Below are 16,039 nucleotides of genomic sequence, written 5' to 3' on the forward strand. Positions count from 1 at the left end.
TGTATACGTCTCTTTTTTGTACGGTATTATCAATGCAGACCACACAAAGCATAGCTAAACAGCTGATATTGTTTGTCTAAATCAGTGTTTCACGGTTCTCAAAGTGGGGTGCAGTCAGTGACCCTGCAGGGTGCCTTTTGTGGGGTTCCAAATGGACCCTACAGGTCTGTAACTCTATGTACAAATGAGGTTATTATGGGGTCAATAAATGAGTCTCACAGTTATGTGGGTCCTTAAAAACGTAAAGGTATAGGTTTGAGAACCATTGGGCTAAATAAATATACATGCTGCATATACAATTATACATGGCTACACGCTAACCAGCAGATAACAACAACCACAACACTGACCTATCAAATAGTCGAGCGACGTGACACCCGTCGAAACTATTAACTGTCCGTTTTGAACCGACAGCCTGGTGCCGGGAATAGAAACTAACTTGCTTCTTGTCTTCTTCTGAAAACTAGTCGGCATCGTTGAACGTTCAACAACTGCAGGAGGAGGTTTCTGTTTCATCCCCACATTGTCCATGGGAGCCGCCATGACACTACACTGCTGAGGAGGAGGAGGAGGAAGAGGAAGCAACGTGCTAACGCTTGATGTTGATGTTTTGGAACGTGGGCGACCAATCGGAAGGCGGCTTACTCGCACTCGACCAATGAGCGCAGGGAGCGTTAGGATGCGACCGACCAAGGAGCTGTCGCCTGTCATTATGGTGCTGCATACGAGGTAAAGCCGGGTGAACTGTCTGGTGGTGAGTAATAACATATGTTTAATAGATTAGATATACATGAGTAAGATGGACAATTATTCCTGTTGTAGTCCTTATGATCTGTATAAGTATACCACCTACACAATAACGAACTAATATGTAATATCAACCAGGAATCCCATATTATCGAGAAAGATAGCCTGACTCTGATCTGATATGACCTTTCTAATACCGTGATTGTAAGCACTTTTAATTTCAAGATAGCTCCCCCCCGGTTTTATATCAATGAATGTATGCCACAGAACCGCACGTTATACTAATTTGCCACAATTAAATGCTTGAATGCTGCTACTCTCACTCGGAGACTATTTGTTGTTGTTTTGTATTGACTATTGAGTTGTGCTTGAAATGTATACTGTAATTCTCCGATCTGTTAATGAATTCATATCAATCAATCAATTTGTACACTCAGATTTACAGACCTGTACGAGGGTCCATTTGGTTCCTAAACCCCTAGGACCACCTGGACCCATGTTGAGAACCAGTTCTAATTCACTGCATTAAACATTTCAAAACTTGAGGCACAACCTGACACTATCAATCAGTGAATCAGCATGCAGTAGGTTGACAGACACAAACCAGGTCTGAAGATCTCATATCTTAAATGAATATAAAAAATATCTAGGCTACACAGGGATGAGAAATGGTGTAGTGTAACGGTGTCAGAGAATAACATTGAGTAAATAGGTGTGTGTTCTTGGCCTTTTCGTTTTAGTAAGTAAGTAAGTAAGTAAGTCAATTTTATTTATAGAGCACCTTCGAAACAATGTTACAAAGTGCTGTACAACAAGGTAAAACAATCATGTTAAAACAAGGGCATGAAACAAACAACAGGTAAAACATTGAAATGCAAATAATTCAAGTAAAAATACATAAAAAAAAGTGCTGATGAAATAAATACGTTTTTAACAAGTTCTTAAAACCGTCGACAGACTGCATTCTTTAGCTCAAAGGGCAGGGCATTCCACAAAGTCGGGGCAACAACTGCATATGCACGGCCACCCTTTGTTTTGAGTCTAGTTGTTGGAATAGACAGAAGGCCTTTATCAGAGGACCTGAGAGAACTTATGTTTGGCTTTGCATGCAGTAGTTCAGAGATGTAAAGTCGAGCCAGTCCGTGTTTTATTCTTGACAAATTTGAGAACAGACCACACAAATGTAAAGTCCCCTAGATTTCTCTTTAGTTGTATTCTATTCTGTTTGCTTTAATTAATACTAATACTAATAAACTATTTTATATTTTACGCTATATATATGTACAGAGAAACTGCGATTCTGTTGAAATGAATGCAAACATAGTAGGCTACATAACATGAATGAAAGCAAACATAGTGTACATTTTTATGTTGTGTACATAGTGTTATGTAATAGTAACAACTAGGTCATCAATTACAGTAAATACAATAAGTATATCATCTTAGTGCAGAATATAGTATCGTGGGTGGCTGTGGCTCAGGAGGTAGAGCAGGTCATCCAATGATCCCTGGGTCGGCGGTTCGAATCCCGGCTCCTGTCTACATGATGAAGTGTCCTTGGGCAAGACACTGAACCCTACATTGCCTCCAATGAGTTGGTCGGTGTGAGCTTGCCACCATTGGTGTGTGAATGCGGGAAGTGAGGATGCTGGCGTCGACTGTTCACCGCTGTATTGGGTTTGAGGCCCTGACAAGGCCTCCTCCTGGCTGTTGATTGTGTTCAAATTAGGTCAAAAAGATTATACAAAATCACACTCGTGTGACGTGAGGGGCGCTCTTATCATCATACATAATCATACTTCACATTCCGTGCTCAGCCAATCAAATCATCACAAAAGTCATTCCGGCCAATCACTTTTGGCGTCTTCTCTTTTCTGCCCTCACTTTTGTACTTTGCTCAGCCAATCAAATCATCACTATGGGGTGATCAGCCAATCACAAGCCAATGTTTGTGTTCACATAAACACGGAAAGCAGCAGCACAGCAGTGTCACATACACACATACACGTACCTCTCCCATTTGGAAAATATTTTTTATAACGTTTCATAACAAGCCATTACAAAAAAAAATAATAATAATAAAAACGATTTTTCGACTGATACTTTTTTGAGTGAGCATGAGTAGAAAATCGAGTCGATTTTGGGGTCTCAACCATTACTTTATTATTTTTAATATTCGAAAATATATAAATTTACATCATTATTATAGCTTTAATTTTAGTCGAAAACCGAGTTGATTTTCGACTTTTTTTCACATCCCTAGTTCATACTTCATACAACAGAAAGATTGGGTATCGTCTCAAACATTACTCTATGGCTCTGGTCTCAGCCACCGCAGTGTATTTTTTTTTCTTCGTTTCTCTCCAAAGTTGAATGTTGGAGCAGCCATAAACTACACAGGTTCATCCCGATGTTCTGGGCATCTTTGTAAAAAGTTAGTGTTAGTAAAAAGCAGGTAAAAGAGTAACGTTTGAGCAGACTAACATCAGTCACTCTACCATTCAATGTAGCCAATAATATCGCCCATACCCTGTATATTGCCATGCCCATATATGACCCTATGCATGGGTTGGATCGGCGGTTCTGGACAACCACATTTCCTGAACAACTCGAATCCAGTTGCCAATGCGCGCACCGAGTCGGCCTGTCCCATACATATATGTACACATCATGTGCATGCATATTGGTCGGATCTGTGTTTCTGGACCTCCATTTATGTTATGCCTACATATGGGCATATAGTTTGTTTATAGTTATTTCTGAGGCTCTGAGCCATAGTGACATGCCTATATGGCGTATCACAGGGTTTGTGTATGGTTATGTCTGGATCAATCAATGTGACGTAACTGTCGCTCTACCTATATATGGGGTTTGTTTGTTTATGGGTTGGTTATGTCTGAGTCAGAGTGACGTCAAATATCTGCCGGCACTTAAAGGCGTAGTGCAACGGAAATGGTGGACATTTTATTTTGAAGTTTAAACCGGTTTCAAGTTGCGGTAGCTAGTTGCGGTAGCTATGCTACACCACTACACATGGCGTGTGTTTGTTTACAAATCAGATTGTCGGCCAGCTGTACCAGTTTATGTGGCTTATTTCTACCCTATAACGTTTTCTCTTTTCTCTGATACATATTTTAGCGTGGTGATTAAGTTGAAACCGAGTAATACACTTTCTGGATGTTATCTTGAATGGGAATAAAAACGGAAGATTTCTGTAATCAGTAGCAGCTGTGCAGCCTGTGCTGGACGGATGCGGAGATATGGGGAATTAAACGGGTGAGCTTAATTTTTATTGGCTTTTATCGATGTGGGCCTCGACACGTCATCACGCAGCACGTTTTTGTTTTCAGGAAGTAATAAAACATATTTTTTATGGACTTTTGATATAAAAACACACACAAATGAGAATTTGCCCATTTGTTTGGCATCCATTGTTAGGTATGCCCATATGATGACCACGGATATCGTCTAAACGTGTGAAAAACGTATTTTCAATATATAGGTGGAATTTATCCTGATTAACCCTCTTACTAATGCCATAGATCTACGTTAATTAAAAAATACCACACTTGGCGCCATTGCCGTAGATGACATACAGCAATTGGTCTTTTACAGTGCTTATGATTGATCAAGTCATAATACTAACTTACATTAGCATTGGGTTGGTTAGCTGATGTTGTCAACAGCAATGGTTGACAACATAACTCTTAACTCTTATCTGCTTCTTTCAAGCGCATTTATCTTCAATCCCTTGTCCAGGATGGCGTTTCTGGTCAAAACAAGGTTTATTCCACGGCCCATAGCAGACGCTGTAATCCTCGCGATCGGGCTTTCTTGTCACCAAACGCGAGGCCGGAAGCTGATGCGACCACACACACACACACAGTGTAAGTAACATTTGTAACATCCGGTCGCGGGTTTTGGCTCTTCAAAATACGAGTTGAACGTGGGGAAAATCCTGGCGTGAATTACATGGAATTTATTAATGAATCCTGGCGGCTATAGTTGGGTTAACCCATTTTGGGCGGGAACCCCTTTTGGTGTTTTAAAGCATTATGTTCTACTTTAGCTATTGAAAAATAGCAGATCTACAAGCTCATAGCGCGGCACCGAGTGCCGCACTATACACTTGTAGGTCTGCTATTTTTGAAAAATCGTGAAAATGTGCCTCAAATCTTTGAATATATTATTACAGAGTGAACATTTTAACTAAAATCTTTGCGTCTGGGGGGGTCCCTGGAACAACATATTTTCAGATGGGGGGGGGGGGGCGGAGGCATATTACATATCATTTTTGGGGTCCTTGACATGAAATATTGAGCACCACTGATTACAGAAACATAAGGTTTTTCAGAAAACTGTCAGGATTTTGAAGACATTTTTTAAATGTTGACGTCAGGCCTAAATGGGTTAATAGTTGATGGCTCAGAGTATCCTCATGTGAGCCACGGGCCTACAGGGCTGAGGCAGCAGCACACAGGGACCGTACCGTACGTACAGTAACGCTCCCTCCAGAGGAAGCAATAGCCCAACTGCTCACTTTACCAACGCTCTCAGCAGAGGCAGTCCTGTTGTTTTGACAGCGCTTTTGAGTTTTACACGCAGTGACAGGAGACCCAGGGAATATATCGCGACTGACAACAGTGGGCATTGTGGAAAGCCTTAACCCCTTCTGGGCGGGAACCCCTTTTGGTGTTAGCATTATGTTATGCTTTAGCTATTGAAAAATAGCAGATCTACAAGCTCATAGCGCGCCACCGAGTGGCGCGCTATGAGCTTGTAGGTCTGCTATTTTTGAAAAATCGTTAAAATGTGTCATTGAATATATATATTTCAGAGCGAACATTTTTAACTAAAATATTTGCTTCTGGGGGTGTCCCTGGAACTACATATTTTGAGATGGGGGTCCGTGGCCCAATAGAGATCATTCTGGGGGTCCTTGACATGAAAAAGGTTGAGAACCGCACTGACATAGAAACATAGGTTTTTCAGAAAAATGTCAGGATTTAGAAGCCTTTTTTTTAAAAATCGACCTCAGTCCAAAATGGGTTAAGAGACAAACAAGAGGCTCCGACTTGGCCTGCATCTCAGACTGGGGGTTATCCTGCTTGAGCACGGGGCAGTGTGTGGGCTACTGGAGTACAGTGGACGGGAATTCTACCGCTTCCGTTGTACAGTACTCATTTTTCACTGGACTACTATATGTCTGAAAAAAACCCAATTTAACTCCCCCGCCATCCCCGGGCTGTGTGGCTCCCATTCAATGTTAGTGTAAACATGGTAACGTAATAGCAAAGAAATAACACATTTTCTCTCTCTTTTTTTCTTTCTCTTCAATGTGTCATCTGTCCCTGTATATTTTTTCTGTTGTGTCAGTTTTTATCGATCCACTTATCTGATTGTGCTATATAATGCCCCCAGTCAAAACATGTCAGGGTTTTCCTGTTCACATTGTTATAGTTTCTCTAGTCTAACGTGGCCAGAACCGTGGACCTCGGAGGAGCCGTAGAATGCTTGTGTCCGGGGGATAGAATGCTTGTGTCCGGGGGATGCGAGATTTCCATCAACGTGCACCGCGTTTGTTTTGTTAGCGCTGAAAGGAAACATAATATTCTGAGGGTGAAAGTACAATAAGGTTAGGATTGCTTTTTGTTCAGGGCATTCTTGCTAATTTTGACTTAGGGCTTTGGCTATTTTCATTTACTGTAGCAAACGTCCAGATGACTATAGCTATATTTTGTCTGAGCAGCTGCTCAGACCATTGTTTAGCTTAGCCTGTCAGATATGTCTCATATACTATAAATAAAATGGACGTTAAGCATAAAATGACCAGTATGCCGGCTCCCTAGTCTTCCAAAATGTTAAGACTTGAGGTGGCTGTCATTAGCTTGGTGTTGTTGATCTATATTAGGCTTTGTTCTGGGCTGACCAGGCCCAGACGTAAACTCTTTTGTGAAACCAATACAAGGCCCCGATAAGATCTGTCAACTCTCTCGACACCGTGCCAGCAGCACCACCACACACACATGCACCTACGGTCAATACAATAAAGCTTAGTTGCTGATTTTTCCATTCTATGTAATTGTCAGGGGACGGCAGTCAGCCCACACACTTCCTTTTCAGTTCATAGCAGTTGTATTCATATCACTTGGCTATTATTTGGTCCGGCTGACCCATTGATTGCAGGTTTAAACCCTGGCTCCTCAAATAGTAACTCTGCTCAGCTGTTTCACGGCTGTGTTGCCGTTAGCAACACAATGAAAAGAGCAATGTGGAGATAAGTCGCTTCAATTAAGCCTTCGCCAGAGAGCAAAGCCTAGAAGAGATGGGGGTTTTAGATGTTGCAGTCTGTGAATGGGACTTTTTACATCTGTCACTCTTCATCTAGCCAGGTGTCTGTATCTAAATCAGCGGGATTATATTTGATTGAACCGATAGTTGCAAAGGGACACCCCGTCCCCCGAGTTGCCATACGTCCCCCTCCTTTTTTATAGCTCACACACATTACGATCAAATCAAGCTCTGCACACAACAGGCCCGCATGATGTCCAATGCACCCTCCACTGCCTTCTGCTGTCCGGGGGAAGACATCAGAGGTTGGGAATACGCTGCCTCCTCCTCCAGACTCCCTTCCATCTGGGATCCTCAGGGAGAAGGAGCATATCTGACAAGGGGCCTGTAAGCCTCTTAGCCCCCCTGTGGCCCTGCTCTCTCTCAGCCCATGTTTTCCTAATTTAGGGGTGTAAGGAGACTACGGCGAAGGCCCTTGTGAGCTGTTTGAATTGGGATTCCCTTTGTGGTTCTAATAGACTGGGCATGTTTATCAATTAGCAGCTCCCCGACAAAATGGCAGAGTCAAACCTCCAGAGAGCACTGGAGCAGTGATTCTTATGTGGATCTCATTCATTCATTGCCTACATACTGTTTCTTTAGTTGGTTTGAGCTGTCATTGGGTACGGGTAGGGCAACGGTATCTCAATTACTTTTGCGTTACTGCCTCATTGATACCTGATTAACAGACATTCACATTACTACTACATACTATACATTATATATATATATATATATATATATATATATATATATATATATATATATATAAAACCGAGAGTCCGAATCTCAAACCGACCTGCTCATGACCTGCTCATGACATGTAGGTTAATTGAATATTCGAGAGGCACTTGTTTTGGTGATACTTTTTTTTATTTCCTAATATATTAATGAGTCGAATTAATAGATTTTTTTTAAATTAAATACATTTGTCTGTCTAACCACTTAAATATGAGAGAGCCTCAATGGAAATAAGTCCCTGGACTTTCTTGTGTAAATCTCCAAAATGTTGTAACCATGTGGTTTTTAATGCTTTTCAAAACAATCAAATCAAATACTTTGTTGTACAATGGTGGCGTGCAAAAACAGTGAAAATAGCCGATCTACAAGGTCACTACAACCTCTTGTGAGCTTGTATTTTCACAATCTTTTTACTAATCGTTCATTCATTGTAAGAGGCAAATGTGTGTGTGTGTGTGTGTGTGTGTGTGTGTATAACTATATATGTATATACACAACACACACACACATAGAGAGGGAGATGGGTATATGTATGGTCTGTCTGCTGTGCATTGTTTTGTTCACATCAACAATTCATAAATTGTGACTTATTGATTCACTCGTCATGTGATTGCCAAGTGTTGTGCGAGCGAACAGACTTCCCTTAGCAAGAGGATCACAGTGTTAAACACACAATAGGGTGGTTCCATTGGTTGACAGCCGTTCATTTGGGATCCACCCCCCCCCTCCCCTCTGTCGCGCGGTGCCGTGGCCGCAGGAAGCCAGTGGACACAGATGGTTCTGCAGAGACAGACTGACCGCGGCCGCCTTTGTTTTCCCAGGAACATGTTTGCTGTGTAATCCTGGATTAACTCTCGGACTTTTGTGTTAATTTACAGCTGTAATACGACATTCAATTAATGATGATAGCGTTATGCAACACACACACACACACACACACACACACACACACACACACACACACACACACACACACACACACACACAGGGTATTAGGGTAGCTGATAGTGGGGATTGTTTCATGCTCTCTACACACAGGGGACATAGGATGTAATAGAGATCCAATCAGGTGTGTGTGTGTGTGTGTGTGTGTGTGTGTGTGTGTGTGTGTGTGTGTGTGTGTGTGTGTGTGTGTGTGTGTGTGTGTGTGTGTGTGTGTGTGTGTGTGTGTGTGTGTGTGTGTGTGTGTGTGTGTGTGTGTGTGTCCGCGCGCGCGGACGTCCACTTCATACTGAATCCCAAATGAGCCACCACAGCCTTACGCACACACAGTTTGTGTATGATTGTCGCTGCACGCGCACATGCCATGCCACACTAGACTACGAACACTGCATGCACGCGTGCACACACACACACACACACACACACACACACTCACTATCAATGACAGAGGGTGCCACGGAAAACCAGGCGGCTGCATATGGACTCTCTCTTGATATCACTCACTGGCCGTGTGATCTTGTTATGCAAAGTCCCCTAATCCCTATTCCCTACCTATGATGAATGGGGGGGGCTGAAACAGAGATATGAAGGCAGCTGTGTGGGAGAGAGGCTGGACACTGTCTGTGCCTTTTGGGAATAAGAGCCATGGGGACAGAGGGGGCCGGGGGGGGAAAGATCCCTGATCCTTTGACCGGCCAGGAGAAGGAAGAAGGTGTGCGAGATCAGATCATGCTTCACAGCTCGCGTGCACACACACACACACACACACACACACACTACAGCAAGGATATAGCAGCACACACAACAGTAGTGTGGGGGATCCCAAGGTACGGGGGGATGGGGGACGGGGAGGAGATGAGAAATGGAGTTATAGCGCAGACCTAAGATTCACATTAACCTTCCCAACAGAGGTATTCTAGGGCCAGAAGTGTTATTGTCGGACCAGCTGGAGGAAGAATCATGAGTCTGTACATACTGTAGGTCCATAGCGGAGCCGGAGAGCACCATATTTCGGGTCAATTAACGACAATCGTCTGAAAATGTGATTCTATAATACTGGAATGATGGTGTGTAAGAAAGGTCAGCAGTGCCTCTTCTGTTTAAGGAAGCTAAGCTAGCCACATGTCAGGTGGATGATGAGTCACTGATGATTCTGTTCTACAGGGCTTTCATGTAGAGTCTGGTATTTTTAGACGTCTGTTATTTTTATATTGCTATTTGTTGGTATGGAAACCTTGGCGTTAAACAGAAAAATGCCCTTAACTGGGTTGTTAAGGGGGTCAAATTCAGCTGGCTGAGTCATGTATATGACGAGCAAGTGCTTAAGACAGCGCCCTCTATTCGAGCGGACAGCTCTCACGTCTCACCCCTTAAATCCGGAATATCAGAGACAAATTCTCATTCATGAATAACGCCTTCCATTCGTTCCGTCAGTAATGGAGGCGGTGGGTGGGTGGGTGGGAGGGAGGGAGGGAGGACGGTCGTATGTCTATGTCTGTTCATGTCTATGTTTGTTTGTTTGTTTATGTATTGTTTACTGTGTTTTTAGCGTTTTATTATCTGCTGTAACATGAATTGCCCAGTTTGGGACATGCTAATAAACCTGACCTTGACCATGAGCAAGCTGCGGCTGGACCCGGGGAACTGGTGACTTTCTTCCTGCCTGAGCATTGCCATTCGCAGTGATGATAATGTGGGTAAAAACTGAATATTCAGAATGTGAAAGGACGGAGTTGGTGGTTTTTTTTCATCAAGGGGAATGGGCGGAGCCGCCTAAAGTTATGAATCATGTTAGCTGCCTATGGAATAGATTGATATAAGTGCATGGACGCTTGGCAGACCTTATGGAATACGGATGAAAGTGAGGGGATGCATATGTGCATGCCTGTATGTGTGTCGTGGGGGGGTGGACGGGGTAATGGGATTAGGGGTAACACCTTTGGCAGGGCTAGGGAGAGCCACCTGACACCCAGTCTGTTGGGGACCAGGGGAAACGGAATGGGAGACAGACAGTGGGAGGAGGAGGTGGAGGTGGGGGTCGGTGGGTGGGTGGGTGGGGGCAGAGAGAGAGCGAGGGAGAGGGAGAAGTTGGGGGCTCTAATCCGTGTCCATCTTTGGGAAGTCATTCCCAGAGCTCTGAGGATTTGGGGCTTTGGTTTCCGCTCCGCTTGCTTTGGTTAATAATACCATGGGAGGAGGGATGGTGGGCATGGAGAGAGAGAGAAAGAGACAGAAGGAATGGGGGCTGGAGAGAGAGAGAAAGAGAAGATTTCATTACCCTGTGGTGGACCGGCCGGCCGGCAGGACACACGGGCCTTAAGCCAAAAGCCTGGAAGTCTAGCACTAACTCTGTACCTGGGTGTGATATGAACTTCTCCTGACATGTACACGTTTAATCCTCTCCGTTTCGTTACTAGTGTGCACAGACCTATGGGGTTGGATTTTAACGATTCCCGTTCCGTAACGATTCCCTCTTAACGGTCCGATCCCCTAACGCAGGGGTGCCCAAAAGGTAGATCGTGATCTACCAGTAGATCACACAGGCTGTGCAGGTAGACCCCAACATGCCCCTAAAATATATAATTTAAATGAATAAAAAAAAAATTGGCAAAAAGGGAAGGTCAAAACCCAAAAATAATCCTACAATTTCCCCCCTCTATTTCCCATTCCAAGAGCGTTTGCCTAATAATATGTAACTATATTTTCAGCAATGGGATCATATATATTTTTGGTGGGTAGATCTGGTTGAGCTGGTCATTTTGAAAGTAGCTCTCAAGTCTAAAAAGTATGGGCACCCCTGCCCTAACGGTTCCCTTTAACGATTCCTACAGGGCGTTCCAAATGGACCCTTACAGGACTGTAACTCTAAGAGTGTACAAATGGAACCAACTGGACCCTTATGGGTCCATTCGGTTCCATTTGTACACTCTCAGAGTGAAATTAAAACGTTTGAGAACCACTATACTATATTGTATAGCAGACGTCAAGTCCACGTAACCAGCTCTGACAGTGTGATAAAAAACCCCCGGTATATACCGGGTCTGGAAAAGAATCAGGTTGCGGCCCGGGTCCCAACCAACCCTACACGTGACGAGACCCTCTGAACGTATAGCTCTGACAAATCCATTCTAGCCTCCTTGGCATTCTGGCCATGTGTTGTGGTTGCGTTTCATGCATAATATGCTGTGCGTGTCATGATGGCAGTATGTAAAGATTGACTCTGCTTTCTTCCATCCATCCGTCCATCCGGCGGGTTGCAGCTTGAGTAAAAGTCAATATAGCCAGAGTGTTGCAGGGTTGTTTGCTCAGAAGACACACTATCTTCTGTTGTTCCTGTGTGTGCGCGCGTGTGTGTCGTGCTTGCGTGCGTGCCTGCGTCCAGGCCGCTGTGTGTGTGTGTGTACATGGTCAATAAAGCCCCCTCGTTGTGTTTCCATGGCTGTGACAGAAGTTGATAACCACCCTGATGATTCCGGTTGCAGGGACGGAACGGCGGGCAGCACAGTGTTAGAGATCAGCCGCAGACGGCAGCGTGGAGTTGCTTGGCTGGAAGTGTCGCAGCTTTCCATGTTTTGTCCGTCACCTGTGAGCCAGGTGTTGATTGGGCCATCTCGTGTGGGGGATCAAAGGTCATGGAAGGTACTCTGGTGTGAACTAGCTGCTGAGCCCCCGAGAATGAAACACCATGGAAAGTGCCACTGTCGCGTCCGGCCGCCCTAGCTAGCAGAGTAATTGGCCATCTCGGACAACCATGTCCTCACCTTTACGAAATGTCCCCCCCCCCCTCCCTCCTGCAAAGGGACTTAGCCCTACGCTACATGGAAGAGCTATTGTGTATGTTTTTTGGAGTCCTATAATAATTGCATTTTGTGACTGTAGGTGGAGAATGTTTCGCCACATGCTGTGGAAGACCCTGGGCTTTGTGGGCTACACCATCCAGTATGGCTGCATCGGCCACTGTGCCTTCGAATACATCGGAGAGTTTGTGGTGGTCAGTATTCATCGAAAGTACGGCATCATCAATGGGCATTCACAGCCATTCAAGTAGTAAAAGGGGGACGTTTTCATACGCACTTTAACCTTTTATACGTTTTGAGTTTAGATCCGGTATCTTTGCTGTTTTTGTTTTACTTTTTTGACAAATTTGCCCCAAAATATGGATTCTATGTTGGTTAACACAATTATTTTATTATATTGTTAGATTTGTGATATTATTATCAAATGTAAAATGGAAATGCACGTATTTCTTTTGCATGTGTTGTTTGTGAAAAACATACATGAGTTCACCCCAATCCAAATAGAACCATGGGCATTGTATTATCCCATTCTGGGCGGGAACCCCTTTTGGTGTTAGCATTATGTTATGCTTTAGCTATTGAAAAATAGCAGACCTACAAGCTCATAGCGCGCCACCGAGTGGCGCGCTACGAGCTTGTAGGTCTGCTATTTTTGAAAAATCGAAGAACGACTGACATAGAAACATAGCTATGATGAATTCCTGTTCTGTCCTTTGTCTATATAGAAGTGTCTATTTGTACGTCTCTAAATGTTTTTGATGAATTGAACATTGTGGACCCTATTGGAAACAAGTGTAATGCTTAATTGGGTCGTCCACTCACAGTTAACAGCCTTTGTATTGAGTTTGTGCTTGAAATGTACTGTAATTCTGCAAACTGTTAATACATTTTTCAATCAATCAATCAATCAAGCTTTTTCAGAAAACTGTCAGGATGTAGAAGACATTTTTAGAATCTGATCTCAGGTCAAAATGGGTTATATCAGTCAGTCTGTGGCGTGCTTCACCCTGCCTCTGTCTTCACAGTGCTCCGGTCCATCCATGGAGCCCACCATCGTAAACCACGACGTGGTCTTCTCAGAAAGGTTGAGTCGCCATCTTTACAAAATTGAAAAGTGAGTTTCATTCTTTAGTGTACAAAGAAAACACGTCCATGTCATCCATCATAATGTCTGAATATAAATGATAATGATTGTTCAAAATGTACAATGCAAATTGTGAGTTACTGCAGACCAGGGATTCCCAAACTGTGGTGCGTGGCGTGCATCCCCTGTGGTGCGCGAGCACCTTCTAGGCATGAAAAGGCTAATGGTGGTGCCATGGTTTTATTTGAAATATATAAACAAATTATGCCAATATATGGCAAGTAGGCTATATGCAGAATATAAATGCAGTGCATATGACCACATTCAGGTTCATTATGTGCATATATGTGGATATATAGGAAATTATGTCTATATAGCTTATGCAACATATATGCAAGCGGCCAATTTCGAATAATATGTCACATATGATAAACATATGTTGCATGTATAACAAATATATGTTCATATATTTCATGTGATCATTTCCATGTGTGTGGGGGGTGTGTGCGTCAGCTAGGTCTAGCTAGGTAACAGGGGGTGCACGGCCAAATAAGTTTGGGAACCGCTGCTTGATGTGTAGACTAAATTGTAAAAAGCTAAATACTTACACACAGTTTATAGTAGTTTCCATGTTATTTCATGAACTAACAAACAAGTGGTCATGTTTATATGTTCTCGTTCTAGGGGTGATATAATCATTGCAAAGAGCCCGTGTGATCCTCATATGAACATTTGTAAAAGAGTCATTGGACTGGAAGGCGACAAAGTCTGCACAAGTGGCCCCACGGATCTATTCAAGACGCACACATATGTGAGTTCTCTCTCATGCGAGCCCATATTCAACACCGTCCATTTACCACTTTTCACATGTATTTAACGTGCAGCCATCCCATAATCTCTTTATTTACCTTACCAAGTTACCAAGGTTTGTACTGTATGCGGTTTTACAATTTTGCCCATTCAGGACGGGAACCCCTTTTGGTGTTTTTTAAGCATTATGTTATACTTTAGCTATTGAAAAATAGCAGATCTACAAGCTCATAGCGCGGCACCGAGCTACGAGCTTGTAGATCTGCGATTTCTTTTTAAATATGAAAACGTGGCGCAAATCTCGCAATTTTAATTTAATTCAAATCTTTGCTTCTGGGGGGGGGGGGGTCCCTGGAACAGCATATTTTCAGATGGGGGTCTGCTCTCGGCGGCCAAATGCATATAATTTTTGGGGTCCTTGACATGAGATAGGTTGAGAACCACTGATATACAGTAGAAACATAGGTTTTTCAGAAAACTGTCAGGATTTAGAAGCCGTTTCTTTTTAGAATGGGCCTCAGGACTAAATGGGTAAGTCTGCAACAGAAACTCATAGCCTCTATATAAATTAAGTTAAAAGGACGCAGCAAAGCAGAGGCCGAATGAAAAATGTATTCTGCTACAAAGCACTTGATAGTTAGCTTCATACTCGACTAAAATGACAGACGGCGTCTCCATGCATAATGCAAACCCTCTCCTGTGTGTTTGTCCTCTATGGTCTTCTCTTCTCGCTTCCTGTGTGTGTGTGTGTGCGTGTGTGCACGCGCGCGTGTGCGTGCGTGTAAGGGAATACCCTATAGATAAGCGTCGCTGTTTACATTTCAGACCACACTCATCCATTTTGTGTCACTGGTCAAAATATCAGCTTTTGACAACAACTATATTTCCTCAGAACAGTGATAAAGCCGAGCATGGGTTCTGCCGGTGAAACCACTGTCATTGCTTTTCTATTTACTATACCGTCCCAGACGGCCATAGCTCGGGCCTGCAATCTCTCTGAAGCCTGTTAGAGTTAGTGCCACACGAATGGACAGACTGATGGCTGGGCGGAGGTACGGTGTGTGTGTGTGTGTGTGTGTGTGTGTGTGTGTGTGTGTGTGTGTGTGTGTGTGTGTGTGTGTGTGTGTGTGTGTGTGTGTGTGTGTGTGTGTGTGTGTGTGTGTGTGTGTGTGTGTGTGTGTGTGTGTGTGTGTGTGTGCGTGCGTGCGTGCGTGCGTGCGTGCGTGCGTGCGTGCGTGCGTGCGTGCGTGCGCGCGTGCGCGCGTGCGTGCGTGCGTGCGCGCACCAACAACAACAACAACAATTGTGTTTATTTAGCATATCGTGTGTATTGTTCAGACTTCACGAGTAGGATTACTACCGAATAGGTTCAGCAATACACATGACGGTGAAGCCTATAAGTGTCCTTCATCAAATGGAATAGAAAGCAATGACGTTTCCTGTGCTTTGGGCTTCACCTCTGTCTGTATAAAACAAATCCACGGAGGGGTGCCCTGGGCGCAGCCATAGCCGAGGTGTACCACTAAGCGCAGGTTGACACCTCAGTATTGGTCTGAGGTGGTCCGTGGAAGTATTGCATGTGGTGCAT

At 43.7% G+C, this 16,039-nt stretch overlaps 2 protein-coding genes across 2 annotated transcripts in view; one reads left to right on the forward strand and one right to left on the reverse strand.

Moving 5' to 3' along the window:
- Positions 1-552, reverse strand: part of elp4 (elongator acetyltransferase complex subunit 4) — a 107,907-nt gene extending 107,355 nt beyond the window's left edge. The window contains exon 1 of the mRNA XM_079496204.1: positions 351-552. Within this exon, the coding sequence (XP_079352330.1) occupies positions 351-543 (193 nt within the window). The 5' untranslated portion in view covers positions 544-552. The remainder of the gene's footprint in view (positions 1-350) is intronic.
- Positions 553-653: 101 nt separating this feature from the next.
- immp1l (inner mitochondrial membrane peptidase subunit 1) overlaps positions 654-16,039 on the forward strand; it is a 35,861-nt gene continuing 20,475 nt past the window's right edge. Inside the window, exons 1-4 of the mRNA XM_079497294.1 lie at positions 654-754; positions 12,640-12,751; positions 13,583-13,671; positions 14,326-14,452. Of these exons, the coding sequence (XP_079353420.1) occupies positions 12,647-12,751; positions 13,583-13,671; positions 14,326-14,452 (321 nt within the window). The 5' untranslated portion in view covers positions 654-754; positions 12,640-12,646. The remainder of the gene's footprint in view (positions 755-12,639; positions 12,752-13,582; positions 13,672-14,325; positions 14,453-16,039) is intronic.

The sequence above is a fragment of the Electrona antarctica genome (genome assembly GCF_951216825.1).
Source record: "Electrona antarctica genome assembly, chromosome: 3".
In the NCBI taxonomy this organism is placed as follows: Eukaryota; Metazoa; Chordata; class Actinopteri; order Myctophiformes; family Myctophidae; genus Electrona; species Electrona antarctica.